This window comes from Mastomys coucha, unplaced genomic scaffold (assembly GCF_008632895.1).
Source record: "Mastomys coucha isolate ucsf_1 unplaced genomic scaffold, UCSF_Mcou_1 pScaffold15, whole genome shotgun sequence".
Classification (NCBI taxonomy): domain Eukaryota; kingdom Metazoa; phylum Chordata; class Mammalia; order Rodentia; family Muridae; genus Mastomys; species Mastomys coucha.
In genome coordinates, this window is record NW_022196897.1 from 116,675,236 (window position 1) to 116,690,148 (window position 14,913).

General features: G+C 50.9%; 1 protein-coding gene across 1 annotated transcript in view; it reads left to right on the forward strand.

Moving 5' to 3' along the window:
• Positions 1-14,797, forward strand: part of Hspa12b (heat shock protein family A (Hsp70) member 12B) — an 18,573-nt gene extending 3,776 nt beyond the window's left edge. The window contains exons 2-13 of the mRNA XM_031371937.1: positions 3,341-3,400; positions 5,007-5,104; positions 6,132-6,256; positions 7,476-7,662; positions 8,011-8,115; positions 8,430-8,546; positions 9,923-10,097; positions 10,818-10,904; positions 11,619-11,723; positions 11,822-12,080; positions 12,613-12,716; positions 13,370-14,797. Coding sequence (XP_031227797.1) covers positions 3,358-3,400; positions 5,007-5,104; positions 6,132-6,256; positions 7,476-7,662; positions 8,011-8,115; positions 8,430-8,546; positions 9,923-10,097; positions 10,818-10,904; positions 11,619-11,723; positions 11,822-12,080; positions 12,613-12,716; positions 13,370-14,022 — 2,058 coding nt within the window. The 5' untranslated portion in view covers positions 3,341-3,357 and the 3' untranslated portion in view covers positions 14,023-14,797. The remainder of the gene's footprint in view (positions 1-3,340; positions 3,401-5,006; positions 5,105-6,131; positions 6,257-7,475; positions 7,663-8,010; positions 8,116-8,429; positions 8,547-9,922; positions 10,098-10,817; positions 10,905-11,618; positions 11,724-11,821; positions 12,081-12,612; positions 12,717-13,369) is intronic.
• Positions 14,798-14,913: the final 116 nt, after the last annotated feature.

The window sequence follows — 14,913 nt, forward strand, 5'->3', positions numbered from 1 at the left end:
AAAAAAAAAAAAAGGAAGGAAGGAAAGAAAGAAAGGGGGGCTGTGGGGGAGAGAGAGGGAGAGAGATGTTTTGACTCAGCAGGTTAGCCGCTAGGCTTGAGGCCACACTGAGTAATAAATCTATTGATGAGTTGGAGGCACTTGTACAGAACTTGGGCTCTAGAACCTAACAAATTCAAGCTCAAATACCTCCCATGTTAGGAACCAAGTTATAAGCATGGTTTATAATAATTATATTTGTAATATAATAATAAATAAATAACCTTGGGCCAATAAATCAACTCGGACCAGAAAGCTGGCTCATGAGGTAAAAGCACTCGCACACAAACCCGACGACTCGAGTTGGTCCCTGGAATTCACAGAAAGGTGGAAGGGGAGAAGGGACTCCCGAAAGTTGTCCCCTGACTTCCCATGTGACCACAGATGTGTGTGTCCAGTATTCAACTTCTCCCCTCTAAAATAATAATTCAAAATTTAAAAATTTGTTTTAAAATGAAAACACATGAACACATACCCTTCCTTGCTTCTGTCCTGGCACTGACATCTGCCCTTCTCTGCCAAGCTTGTCTGGTCTCCTTTGCTCAGCTTCATCTGGTGTTATCTGTCTGGGGCCAGCAAGACAGGTGTTTGCTACAATTAAATTTTTTACTTATTTACCTATTTTATTTGTGTGAGTACTTTGCCTGTATGTGTGCCTGTTGTACCACATGTGTGCCTGATGCCCACAGAAATCAGAAAAGGGCTGGATCCCCTGTAGCTGGAGATGGATGAGAGCTGCCATGTAGGTGCTGGGAACAGAACCCAGGTCCCCTATAAGAACAACAAATGCTCTTAACTGTTGAGCCATCTCTCTAGCCCGTTTGTTTAAAGACTTCTTAAAATCACGTTAGCCTCACCCTCTTCTCTTGCTGGGTTTGTCATGGTCTTTGCTCAGCCTACCTCCACCTGCCCACCCTCCAAGTGGCCTTTCTCCTCCCTTCCCTCCTATTCTTCTTCCTTCCAGACTTCCATGGCAAGGCCTCTCTAATGTACACCTCCAATTCGCAGCCTTCTCCCTGTCCCCAGGTCCCCAGACTACATATCTGATTGCTTGGTTTTTCACCTCTGTTTGAAACTATCCACACTCTGCCCCTTTCTGCTGTCAGCCGGGCCTGCACCGGGTCTTCTCTATCTTCCTCTCCATCCCCCAGCTAGAGGCCCACAAGCTTTCTCCTATGGCTCACTTAGCAGGTTTGATTAGCTCTGCTGATTCAAACCACTGCCCCTGAAATGTGCACATTCACCGTCATCTGCAGCCTGGAGACCTATGGCGACCAGGCTGACTTCCCACCTCCACACTGTTCTCATGCAGCCAGAGGCAACAAACTGCATATGTGGTCATGTTCCATCCAACCCTGCAACTTCCAGACTTCAGAAATTTCCTGTTGCCCTTCACATAGAACCAAATCTAAAGGAGGGGTGCAGCCCAGGTCTCTCCCACAGTGACGTCATCTTCCCATCCTTACTATGCCTGGCATTCTCAACTTTACTTTCTGATGCCGGTCTGATCATGATCACGTTGAATCCCCAGAACAGGCACAGATCAGTTTCCTAAACCATAGCTAGTGATTCCATTCTGAGGATACCTGACTAAACAGATAAGATGAAAATTTGGCAACAATAAGTTTGCCAAATGATCAGTGACCAAAATTTACTTCAAAATCAAGATCTGAATAAATCTTACCGTCTCTGGCAATGTTGGCCCACAGCAGCCTTGGTTCTTAAGACACCGTTCCCTGAATACACCGTGCATGGCCGTCCACCACAAGCCGCAAGTGGAAGCTGACAGAAACACCTCAGTTCAGATTTGAGGCTGTTCTGGGGTAGGAGAAACAGTGTTTTTACTGTACATACAAAATTATGTAACTCTCACATTACTCCTTATAGAAACATGCTGGTTTAATTACAGAAAACAAAGGCTTTTAACATTCTCCTACCAGCTTTCTCCAGGATAAATATCACTGGGTTATATTAGAGAACAATTTGGTGGGTTTCTTTTGTTGTTTTTGCTTTTTAGAGGATGTTTGATTTTTATGACGTTTTACTTCTTTTGTGTATGGGTGCTTGCATGTGCACTGCCTTCATGCCTGGTGCCCCCAGATGCCCGAAAAGGGCCAACTCCCCGGAACTGGAATTACAGATGGTTGTGAACTGCCATGTGGGTGCTGGGAATTGACCCCTGCTCCTCTGGGAGAGCAGCTGCTAACCACTGGGCCATCTCTCCAGCCATGATGATGTCTCATTTTAAAGGTCACTGATTGAGTTGTTGAGTTGAATTTCATTAAAAATAAATAGATGAATGAATTTTGACTTGAGATTAGAACAGAATTTCCTGCAGTTTCTGAAATTGAATTAAAAATACTTCTGTTGCCCGGCAGTGGTGGTGCAGGCCTTTAATCCCAGCACTTGGGAGGCAGAGACAGGCAGATTTCTGAGTTTGAGGCCAGCCTGGGCTACAGAGTGAGTTCCAGGACAGCCAGGGCTACACAGAGAAACCCTGTCTCGAAAACATATAAAGAAGAAAGAAAGAAAGGGAGGAAGAAAGGTAAAAAGAAAAAAGAAAAATGCTTGTCATCTTGTACTGCATACTTATGTGAAGCAGTGTGCTTAGCTTGACCATTATAAAATCATAATATTAGTCAACTCTGATGAATGGGAAGCTGCTTTACAACCTGCAATGTCAGATACTCAGCAGATATTTATGTCTGTATTGGTTTTCTTGAGACAGGTGTCATGTATCCTAGACTACCCTTCAACTTGATATGTAGCCAAGGTGAATCTTGAATTAGTGATCCTCCTGTGTCCACCTTCCAAGTGCTGAGAATAGAGGCATGAGCCACCATGCCTAGCTAAGATTTAATTTTCTATGTACAAAAGAAGCAAACATATTCATCTCATTACTATTCAATTTTTTTCCATCCATCTTTAGTAAGTGGGGAAAATATGTGTGTATGAGTGTGTGTACATATACATACATACATACATACATACATACATATATGTAGTTCCTACAGAGCAAAGATCATTTTTGAGCAAGCCTGACCTATGGAGACTGAGCTTTAAATGACAGAAAGGAATTTGGTTAGACATGATGACAGAATTGTTAAGGTGGTTTTCAAAATGTGATGACACCTTTATCTGCGAGAGAGACACACTCAAGAGTTTATAGGAGAAATAGCGTGATCCCGGGGATTAGTGTCAAATGACTCTGGAACAGAGTAAAGAAGTAGCAGGAATAGCCCTCCATGAGAGAGCAAAGAAGAAGTTAAGTCTCATTTCATGTGTCTGTTCTTGTCCACAGCTACAGAGACTGCAAGGATGTTGACTGTCCCGGAAATGGGCCTGCAAGGGCTGTATATCAGTAAGACCTCTTCTGCTTGTCCTGCCCACCACCCCGCTTGCCTCCAAATGGAGACGACTAGCTCCTGCCCCGTTGCCTCCTTAAGCAGAGGTTTCCGAGAGCCATTCTAAAAATTCCACTGTGTGTGTGTGTGCACACGCGCGTGCGTGCATGTATGCATGTGTGTGTGTGGTGTGCACACGTGCATGCACATGTGTGCAGGGGTGATCTATATATACAAAGTATTTGTTCAGAGGCCCCTGTGTGTGAGTGCACATGCATCCCTTTGTCTGTATGAAAAGGCCTTGCATATACTTTGTGCAAGTGTATGCGTGGGACCCTTTGTGCATGTGCAGATGGATCCCTGTGCACAGCACCTGTGTGATTTGAGTGGTCTGCAGGTGAGCCTGTGTGCTCCGAACCCTGCACATTGGCTCTTGTCTGAGTGTAGGCTTTGTGCTCACTGCAGGATGGGAGGCCAGCAGGCAGGAGGGACACTCCTCAGGAAGTCCATTCACAAAGACCTGGTGGGCTGGGCCCTTCCTTCCTGCCTCCCTTTCCAGGCTCAAGCCACAGCAACTGCCTCTTACATTAGAGCTGTCAGCAGGGCCTAGTCTGTACTGGAGGGGATCCTGAACTGTAGTTTTCCTGACCCTGTTCCCTGGTGCCCAGGCACAGACCCACACATACATACCTGGACATCACAGGACCACTGTCAAGGATCACTTGGTTGGGCTGAGGGAGCACTTCTGTTGCCAGTCTTCCTAACCCCATCCATTGATGTCAGGGTCTTGGTGCTACCCGCTCCCATGACCCTTAGCAAACCTTAGTGTGGTGGTGATTAGTGATCTGGTGGGCAGGTGTCCAGCTAGGCTGGCGTTTCTGTCCCACAAGTGTCTAATTCAAACCAGACCTGAGATCCTCCTGGAGACTGCTCTGCTTCCTAGCCCCTAGAGTCTAGCCTAGGCTCAGCCCTTCAGGATGATCTCAGGAACCCTTCTGCCCCCAATGCTAATGTGAATGTATGCATGTGTGCTGGGACAGGTAATCAAAATTCCTGGTGCCGTGGACATCCCCGGACACAGAGCTGGACTTGGGGTAGATGCTGCCTTCCCCTTCTGGTCCTGTCTGTGCCTTTGGGGTGGGGTGGGGGGCTTCCTCAAGTCCTGATTAGAACTATGTGGCCCAACTTAATAACAGAAAGGAAGAGCCTGTCTCTGGGCCAAATGTCCCATGTCACAGCATCTGTAGTCCCCTCCTGTCCTGCCACAGGAGCCCATCTACCCATGGCTCCTGCCTGCTCATCTCTTGATTCTGTCTTTCACTACAAAATGCTTCCTTGCCTCTCCTGTTCCTCTCTTTGTACTTAAAGGGGAATTGGGAAGCTATGCCTAGGTGATATATAAGTCAGCATCCAGAGAGAGGGTAGTTTCTGGCTGATCCAGGCAGGCACTTAGACCCTAACCCTGTGTCCTGTATGTCCTTCCCACCTGCTCCAGTCTTCCTTCCTTGGCAAATGGCCCTTAGCCTCAGCCAGGCTCAGTGAGAACAGACAGAACCCTTATTCCGGACTTGGGTTCCTGCTTCCCAGATTGTTCTGGGGTGACTTGATCTCTCTCTCCTACAGGCTCTAGCCCAGAGAGGTCCCCAGTGCCCAGCCCTCCCGGCTCCCCGAGAACCCAGGAAAGCTGTGGTATCGCTCCCCTTACACCTTCACAGTCTCCAGTAAGCCCCGATGGGGAATTTGAGTGGTAGATGGTCTGGGTGATATGGAGGAGGGCGGTGCCGGGCAGAGCCGTGTCAGGGACAAGACTAGAGAAAAGTAATGAAGAAAGAAGTTTCCCTGACCCTGTCCTCCTCTGGTACCCAGACCCACTGCAACTGTGCCTGGGCACCTCTTACAGGCCCTCGCATACATACCTGGGTTATCACAGGACCTGTCAGGGATCACTTGGCTAGTCTAGTGATTGTGGTCCCCCCATGGCTTTGGGCTGTAGGCACAACAATTCTACTGAAAACAGAAGCTCTAGTTAACTCATTCCGATTGTTCTTTGTAACAGGATGACTCCCAGGAGCCACGGTGGTTGACCTGTTTAGGCAAGCATGTGACTTTTCTAGATCCTCAGAGCACTGCTTCTGCCAACCAGAGGCCTAACAGACTCTAAATGCCATCTCACGGAGAAGTAGTGTTTAAAATGTTTAGAAACGGCACGATTGAAGTTTCTAAGACATAGCCTCTCTCTCCACAGCTTTCCTAGGTTATCTCCCCTATACAGCTTTGTCCAGGTCATCCAGTTTAGGGTCCCTCTTGTTCTCAGGGAGCCCCGGCCTAGCTTGGGAGAAGTAGAGACAATCCTACACAGGGATAGGGCTCCTCTCCAGTTTGTGTTACAACAACAGGAGGTCAAAGATGTACATCCATATATCAAAAAGTAGCCCAGAAGAGCAAATCGCTTCCAGATGGGGCAAGGGTAGCAGCAGGCTGTGAAAATGGCTGAGGGAGTCAGTCTGAGCAGAAGTCAGGTGAACTGGAAACTAGAGAGCAGTCATTTAAACCCCACACTGCCGTGGCTACCTGATAGGCCTTAGACTGTCAGAGCTGGTAGCACATAGCCATGTATCAGCCTGGAGGTGGGCTATAAAACCAAGAAGGAGGGCCAGTGGGACTGGGACAAAGCTGCTTTGGGCCACAGGCAGTGAAGGGGGGGTGGTCCTGTTAGCTACTGCCTGACTTTAGGTCTTGGACTTGCAGAAGCCAGAGGCCAGAGCTCCACAGCAGGCTTCCTTCTCTGTGGTTGTGGCCATCGACTTTGGGACCACATCCAGTGGCTATGCCTTCAGCTTTGCTAGTGACCCTGAGGCCATCCACATGATGAGGTGAGGGCAGCTGGACTGGGAGACTGGGCTGAACGAGGGACTTCAAACTCTGGTATAAGAGGCCTGCTCTTAGAAATAATCATGGGGCGGGCCCTTTGTGTCTCTAGGACTTGTCATTGGCCAAAAGGCTAAAGAATGGACTTCGAGTCTGAGCTTCAGCCTTATTTGGAGTACTCCTATCCACTACAGGAATGCTGGGTTTCGTAGATTTATTTTTATTTGCAGGGCTGGACATCAAACCCAGGGCCACAAACATGCTACACAAGTGGGCTTGGACTATATCCCAACCCAGGGCTTTACTTTAGGGGTGTATGTTTTAATTGTGTGTGTATATATGTATAGTGTGCATTTGTGCACACGCACATGCATATTAACGCCAGAGGCTAACAGGTATCTTCCTCTGCCATTCTGCTCCTTGTCTTATGGATGCAGGGCCTCTCATCGGACCCAGAGCTCACCTATTGATGAGGCTAGCTGGCTATGGAGCTCTGGAGACCACTGACTCCCTCTCCCCACCCCCTCCTCCTAGTGACAGGGTTATAGATGCCACCATGCCCAGCCTAGGCTCTAAAGATAATAGAAAGAGAGGGAGGAAGAAAGGAGAGAAGAAGGGAGGGAGGGAGGGAGGGAGACAGGCAGGCAGGCAGGCAGGCAAGAAACAAAGGAAGGAATCTTAAAAGACCTTGAAGTAATTTGGCTTTGGAAAACAACCTTGAGGACTACACAGTGACTGGCCTAGAGATGGCTTCTCCTTGGGTCCCAGAGAAACACATCAGGAGGCTGATCACAGGCTATTGAACAATATCTTGTTGTTGCTCATAATAATACAGAGGAAAGGTCAAATGGGGCACCCTGCCCAGATAATCTCTCAGGGCCCCTTGGATAATTGGGATTCCAGGGACAGCACTTCATAGAGGAAAGTAAATTGGCACCTTTTGGTTTTCATAAGACCCTAAGAGATATATACTATTATTATTCTGGCAGTGGGAAAGGGGCGGGTAGTGGCATTTTTGAGCGATGGTGTCACTCAGTAGACTGGGCTGGCAGTCATTCCTCCTCAGCCTCCTGAATGCTGGGATTACAATCACACTCCCTCTTCCAATATTTTCATTTTTACAGATGGAAAAAAGCTCAGGGAAGTTATGTCCCGCTCTTGGTCACAAAAGAAGGTCTGAAAGAAGGTTGCCTCTGGCTCCCCTGACTGCTTTTGTCTTCACAGGAAATGGGAGGGAGGGGACCCAGGCGTGGCCCACCAAAAGACCCCCACTTGCCTGCTGCTGACCCCAGAAGGCATCTTTCACAGTTTCGGCTACACTGCCCGAGACTACTACCACGACCTAGACCCTGAGGAAGCTCGGGACTGGCTCTACTTTGAGAAGTTTAAGATGAAGATCCACAGTGCCACTGTGAGCCGATGTGGCCAGGCTCCCGCTAGGGAGGTGGAGCTGGGAAGGGAGCAGACAGCATTAGTGGAGAGCAGGGCATAGCTAAAAGGCCAGAGGAATGGCCTAGTTAGGGGCCAGAGGGTGGGATAGCGGCAGGACACAAGGCAAGACTCCCATTGTGGGTTTCATGAGGATGGGTCAGGGGAGCAAGTGGCACAACTAGAGAATGGCTGTCCCTAGGGACAGAGCTGATGTGAGACAGACAGAAGAGGATGAGAAGCAAGGGATACGGGTGACTATTGGGAGGGAGTCATCAGGAAACAGGGCAGAGCTATGGCCTCCTACAGAATGGCCCCGTGTCTCTGCCAGGATCTTACCTTGAAGACCCAGCTAGAGGCGGTAAATGGAAAGAAGATGTTGGCTCTGGAGGTCTTTGCCCATGCCCTCCGTTTCTTCAAGGAGCACGCCCTTCAGGTGTGTTGCTCTTCCCAGCCCACTGACTGGGGCAGGGACACCCTAGCCCTCTACTCCCATCCTCTTCCCTCATCCCACCCTGTGTCCAGAATGACTAGTGGTCACTGCCCAGTCACAACCCATCCCCACTTCCCTGTCCTGTCTCCTAGAACTTGGGCTTGGGCCACCAGGTGAAGGTTAGTCCTCTCACTCCTACAACAGGTTTTTCCCAGGTTGGGAAGCCCTCACTGTGATTTGATCAGTCCTTCCAGCTCCCAGGGAAAGCTGAAAATGATTCAGGCCATCGCCTTACCACCCCTTGCTCCCCATTGCAGGAGCTGAGAGAGCAGAGCGAGTGTATGCTTGAGAAGGATGCTGTGCGCTGGGTGCTGACAGTGCCTGCCATCTGGAAACAGCCAGCCAAACAGTTCATGAGAGAGGCTGCCTACCTGGTGAGAACCTGCAGGTGGAACTGTGCCCCATCCCCACCCAAGATGGACCTGGGTGTTGCCCACGCCTCATCTACCCTTCAACTGGGAGGACCACAAAAATCATTGTGTCAATCAAGGGAATATTCACCATTCCCTTGCTAGAATTTTGTAAGACATTGTCCTCAGGAAGGGGCGGGGAGGAACCTGCAAAAACAAGAGCAGCTGGACAAGAGGTATAGGCCATCATAGATAATGTCCTGTCAAGTTCCCAAGAAGCAGAGCCCAAGATAGGGAGTATTGTGCGTATAGTCTGTTGAAGACAGACTCTCGGACAGGACAAAGGATGGAGGAATCAGGACCAGGGAGTTCTGAGCAAAGATGTAATCTTGTTGGAGTCTAGCTACAGCCCTATTCCACAGGTGGACAATTGTAGTGCTGAGCTGACCACAGTGAGGCCAGTTATGTGCTGTCTTCCTACCACAGAGAAGGTGGGGCTCAGACACTACCGTCTCCAGTGGGGACACAGAGGTCTCACAGAGCAAGCTGGGTTGCTTGGCTCTGCCCCTGGGGCCTTGAGGAACAAACCCCCAGGAGATCCAAAAGGTTATATGCCTATAGCTCCGGGCCAGATGGCAGGACTGTGGGTGGCTATGCTTGTCCCTAGAAGGGAGTGACCTTAAGCAAAGAGGGCCTCTCTACAAGGTTCAGGTGTGCCCAGACAGAACAAACATGGGTGCCCATTTACCTGCCCTGCGTTCTCCTATGTTGTTCCCTGATGACAGCTCAGAGAGGGCTAGCCCTGGGCAGGAAACCTCCACTCCTACTCGTATCCCTCTTCCTAACCTGCTCAGAATGCATAGAATTCCACAAAGTCTAAACTCTCTGGAGAAAGCCTTTGTCCTGCTGCAGGAAATGACACATCTGGAGTGTTTCTCCCCTACCCTACTAGCCTGTCACGGTGCCTGGAATTTCACTGTTTCCTTCCTGAGATAGTAGATTCTCTGGGAACAAAGTTCTCCTGGGAGTGGGACAACCTATGACCAATATCTGACAGCAGCCTGGTGAGCTCAGCAGTACCCCACTGTCCACTCCAGTCCACCACACCCACCCACCCACCCATGTTAGAATTTCCCCAGTAACACCATAGCCAGCACTTGGTTAGCCATCTCTACACCTGAGTTGGAAAACTTGCTACAGCCATGCCATCTCCTGCTCTGTAGCCTTTGACTTCCTGGTCCTGGCCCTCCCTAGCCTGACCTCACAGTGGCTATGAGGCAGCTTCAGCTGTGTTCAGGCTTAGCATAGATGGTGTGTGATGGGGAAGAGGGGAGAGCAGCCAGGCTCCAGAGCGCCATCTCATACGACAGTCTATAGTGCTGGCCACCACTTATCCCCAGGCTGGCCTGGTGTCTCGAGAAGATGCAGAAAAACTACTCATTGCCCTGGAGCCTGAGGCTGCCTCTGTCTACTGTCGAAAACTTCGCCTGCATCAGCTCATGGACCTGAGTAGCCGGACTGCAGGTGGTGGGCGCCTGGGTGAGCGGCGGTCCATTGACTCCAGCTTTCGACATGGTAAGCTGCCCGAGGGTTGCTGCCTAGTGCTGGATTTGATGGCAAGTGCTCTTGGAAGGTCAGAGAGTCAAGGAAACTGGGGAGTCGGTTATATGGAGGATGAAGAGGGAGTCACCATCCTGAGGGAATCCAATCAGAGGCAGGAATATCCCTGGTAGAGTTGGTGGGGGGGAGATCATAGCCCTAGCTCCAGAACCTTAGGTTAAAGACAGTCTCACTTTTGACCAGGAAAGACACAAACTGCGTTGGGGGCAGGTGCTCAATGGACACTGACAAGGGAGCAAGCTGGGCCCTAGCCTCCTCTTCAGAGGCTTTTCTTTAAACAGGCACTCTATCAACTGTTACCGCACACATCAAGCCCCCAACCCCTACCCTGACCCTCAGCGGCCAAAGCTCTTGCAGCCAGACCCAGACACTGAGGCCAAGGACAACTGTAGTCAGTTTTGGTCTTCCTCCTAAATGTGATCTCCCTGGCAGGGAGAGGCCCCAAGTCCTGAACTTCCCTGGGACACTTGAAGACACCTACCACCCAAGATTCTTCAAGGTCTCTTGGGCCTGATTGTACCAAGGTCTACTTTTTCTGGGTCACAGAAATGCTTCTGCTTCTAGTGCCCGGGGTTTGGGGTCGTTCTTGTTGCAGTGCTCTGGACAGCCTTGGTTAAGGACAAGGGTTGAGACTGGTAGCTCCTAACCTCATTCTCTTGCTGTGCCCAACCTCAGCCCGGGAGCAGCTGCGTAGGTCTCGCCACAGCCGAACATTCCTGGTGGAGGCCGGTGTGGGAGAACTGTGGGCGGAGATGCAAGAAGGTGAGGCAGCTTTGAAGGAGCACCTCAGGCCATGCAAAGAACCTGCGGAGGTGGCCCAAGGGTACATCGGTGAAGCTTACCTCTTCCCCTCAGCCCTCTGGACCGCATCCTTCTCACAGCTGCACCCTTAACTTGTTCCTTCAGGAGATTCAGTTCCATATTCAGGCCCTTGCACCCTTATTTGGTGGCTTGAGATGAAGCCCTTCAGCTCCTTCTGCCTTCCACACTGTCCCCCAAAGCTGAGCTTGGAGCCTGGAACAGGGTTGGAGGCTTGGGTGGGGGCAGTGTAAGACTGAAGGTGAGAGACAGGCCCTTCAATTTTTAAAATTAGTTATTTACTTTACATCCCTACTGAAGCTCTCTCCTTTCCTCCCCTCCTCCACGCTTCCTCTTTCTCTTCAAAGAAAGAGAGGCCTCCCGTGGATATCAACCAGCCGGGGCATATCCAGTTGCAGTAGGACTAGGTGCATCTTCTGATGAGGCTAGACGAGGTAGCCCAGCAGGGGAAAGGGTCCTACAGGCAGGCAACTGCTCGCTGTTAAGAGTCCCACATGAAGACCAAGATATATACATACATCTGTTACTTTTGTGCGGAGGGCCAGTCCCATGCATGCTCCCTGGTTGGTGGTTCAGTCTCTGTGAGCCCCGACGGAGCCCAGATGAGTTGATTCTGTAAGTCAGGCCCTTAATGTTTCCCTGTATTGACCGGCGCAGGAGACCGCTACATGGTGGCAGACTGCGGGGGTGGCACTGTGGACCTGACAGTACACCAGCTGGAGCAGCCTCATGGAACCCTCAAGGAGCTCTACAAGGCTTCTGGCAAGTAGCCCAGCAAGTACCCTTGCCTCTCAGCTCGCACGGGTCCCCTGGTGGCCTATCTGGTAATGACATCCCCTCTATCTCCTACCCTGCTGCAGGTGGCCCTTATGGCGCCATAGGAGTGGACTTGGCCTTTGAGCAGCTGCTCTGCCGCATATTCGGGGAGGACTTCATCGCCAAATTCAAAAGGCAACGTCCAGCAGCTTGGGTGGATCTAACCATCGCCTTCGAGGCCCGCAAACGCACGGCAGGCCCGCACCGTGCGGGGGCACTCAACATTTCGCTTCCCTTCTCTTTCATTGACTTCTACCGCAAGCAACGGGGCCACAATGTGGAGACCGCCCTGCGCAGAAGCAGGTGGGCCCAGGGTCAAGAAGGCTCAGGCAGCGTTTGCTAATGTGGCCTACTCTTGAAAGGGAGAGAGTGTCTTGGGCCGCAGGGCCCAGAGAGCGGCCTGGTTAATTCCACACACATATAGCATGCCAGCCAGCCAGCCAGCCAGCCAGCCAGCGACAGGGGTGTGAATATGGGCGGTGGGGCAGGTCCACCAGCAGTCAGGAATTAGCAGCCCAAAGTGGTGTCATAAGGAATAGAGGCTGCAAATTTTATCTTCTCCCTGTCGCAGCCCCATTACTCAATGTTCTTGGCTCCTCTATTCTGAAGTAAGAGTAAGTTGTTCTGCCATCTCACACATGAGTTGCATGAGCCAAGCAGACAGCAGAGTGGGATAGAGAACAAGTGTTCACCCCTTACACACCGTGTGGACAATCACATCTGCACTTCCTGATGGGCATTCCCAACAGAATGTCTTGGAGGTATGGTAGGGAACCCCTGCCTAGAAGCAGCAGCAAACATCTGGGCCAACCTGTGTCTCCTTCACCATCCACAGTGTGAACTTCGTGAAGTGGTCCTCACAGGGGATGCTCCGGATGTCCTGTGAGGCTATGAATGAGCTGTTTCAGCCCACAGTCAGTGGGATCATCCAACACATAGGTGAGTGCACGGGTGTCCCATTCATCACCAACTTTAGGTTTGGAAAAAAAAAATTCGTTCATGCCTGGAAACCACCAAGCATCCTTACTCTAAGATGAAGCCCAGACTCATCTATAGTACCTGGAGCAAACAACATCTGGTGATTAGTCCTGCCATGTTAAAGAAGGCCTGGTCCCTCCATTCCCCAATTTTGTAAACGGGATTAAATGAGCTGATAGTGTGTAGAGTGGACACTGTCCTGAACCGTGTGAATACATTCCTGATTCTTAGCAAAGGACTAGGGTGCTGGGGGCTGTCAGAGCCACTGATGAGTGCCAGAAACCTTCAGTGAAAGAGCTATTTAATACCTGGGATTTAGATGCTTTAAGAATACCAGTGGGGCCAGGCCACGGTGGCACAAGTCTTTAATACCAGCTCTCAAGAGGCAGAGGCAGAGGCAGGTGGATCTCTATGAGTTTGAGGCCAGCCAGGTCTACAAAGTGAGTTCCAGGACAGCCAGGGCTCTCACAAAGAAACCCTGTCTTGGAAAACCAAACCAACCCAAACCAGAGGACTAGTGGAGGGGCAGCATAAATGGTGAAATGGTGGGGCTTAGTGACTGTCTCCTTCCCTCTCTTCCTGAACCACACCCCAAACCTGTCCCTGCCCTGCAGAGATGCTGCTGGCCAAGCCTGAGGTGCAGGGTGTGAAGTTGCTATTCCTGGTGGGCGGCTTTGCGGAGTCGGCCGTGCTGCAGCATGCGGTGCAGGAAGCCCTGGGCACTCGTGGCCTGCGCGTTGTGGTCCCGCATGATGTGAGCCTCACCATCCTCAAGGGAGCAGTGCTCTTCGGCCAGGCACCCGGTGTGGTGCGAGTGCGCCGCTCCCCCCTCACTTATGGTGTGGGCGTGCTCAATCGTTTTGTGCCTGGCCACCACCCACCCGAGAAATTGCTGGTTCGGGATGGGCGCCGCTGGTGCACTGATGTCTTTGAGCGCTTCGTAGCAGCAGAGCAGTCGGTGGCCCTAGGAGAGGAAGTGAGGCGCAGCTACTGTCCTGCGCGACCGGGCCAGCGGCGTGTGCTCATCAATCTGTACTGCTGCGCTGCGGAGGATGCGCGCTTCATCACTGACCCTGGTGTGCGCAAGTGTGGTGCACTTAGCCTGGAGCTTGAGCCAGAAGGCTGCCCGGAAAACACAGGCATATCCCCCAACCGCCGCGAGATCCGTGCTGCCATGCAGTTTGGCGATACTGAGATAAAAGTCACCGCTGTGGATGTCAGCACCAATCGCTCTGTGCGGGCAGCCATAGACTTTCTTTCCAACTAAGGGCGCACCCTTAGGTGGGGACACAAGAACATGTAGTTTTCACAGCAGCGCCCCTTTCTCGTGGAAGGACACATGAAGACTCGCTTTAGGGCTGTGCTTGATCTGCTGACTGGAACACTACAAGTCCCCTTACCCCAAGAGGCAAGGTGGTGTAAGAGACTTCTAAGATGTTTGCTTAAAGGGTGAGCCTGGCTTGGCCAGTGTGTGACCAGGAAGACAGACTGCAACAGAGGACTAAACACTGGCCCGAACTTGAAAGTTAGGCGAGGCTGCTGAGAGGCCACGGGAGGTTCGGAACCAGGACTGAAGGTTAGAGTTCGCTAACTGTTGAGTTCAAGCCACAGGAAATCCAAGAGAGCAATCTCATGCAGGGGGAAGTGGGGAGGGGTGTGTTAGGCCCATGCTAGAGGGACAGGGGACAGGTGTGACAGCACCTTCCTGGAGGTGTGACTGTTAATTGTGGCTGCATTACTGCCACGGTGAAAGCAGTTTGGAAAGGAGATGTGGACACAGCATGCTCAAAGGACCTACAGGAAACCTACAAATGGCCCATTTGCCCCCAACCCAGCTCCAGGAGGACAGAGTTTACTGTGGCAAGGGGTATGGGGCTATTCCAGCTCTACCACATATCAGTGTAGTATACAATTAGGAAATCTGACCAGTCAGTTTCTCCAAGTGTGAAATGTCAGACATTTCCTGCCAATCATGGCGTAAGACAGCTTAGGGTAAGAGAACTTACCCTAAGGTGAAAATAAAGTTTACGAGGTAAGGAAAAGAACAGCCTTCTAGAGCCACCTGAGTAGGAACCCCCATAAGTAGGGGGTACCTGAGTAGGTACCCCCTATAAGTGGGAGTAGTGAATACTAGAAGATAATTGTCAGCTGCACAGAT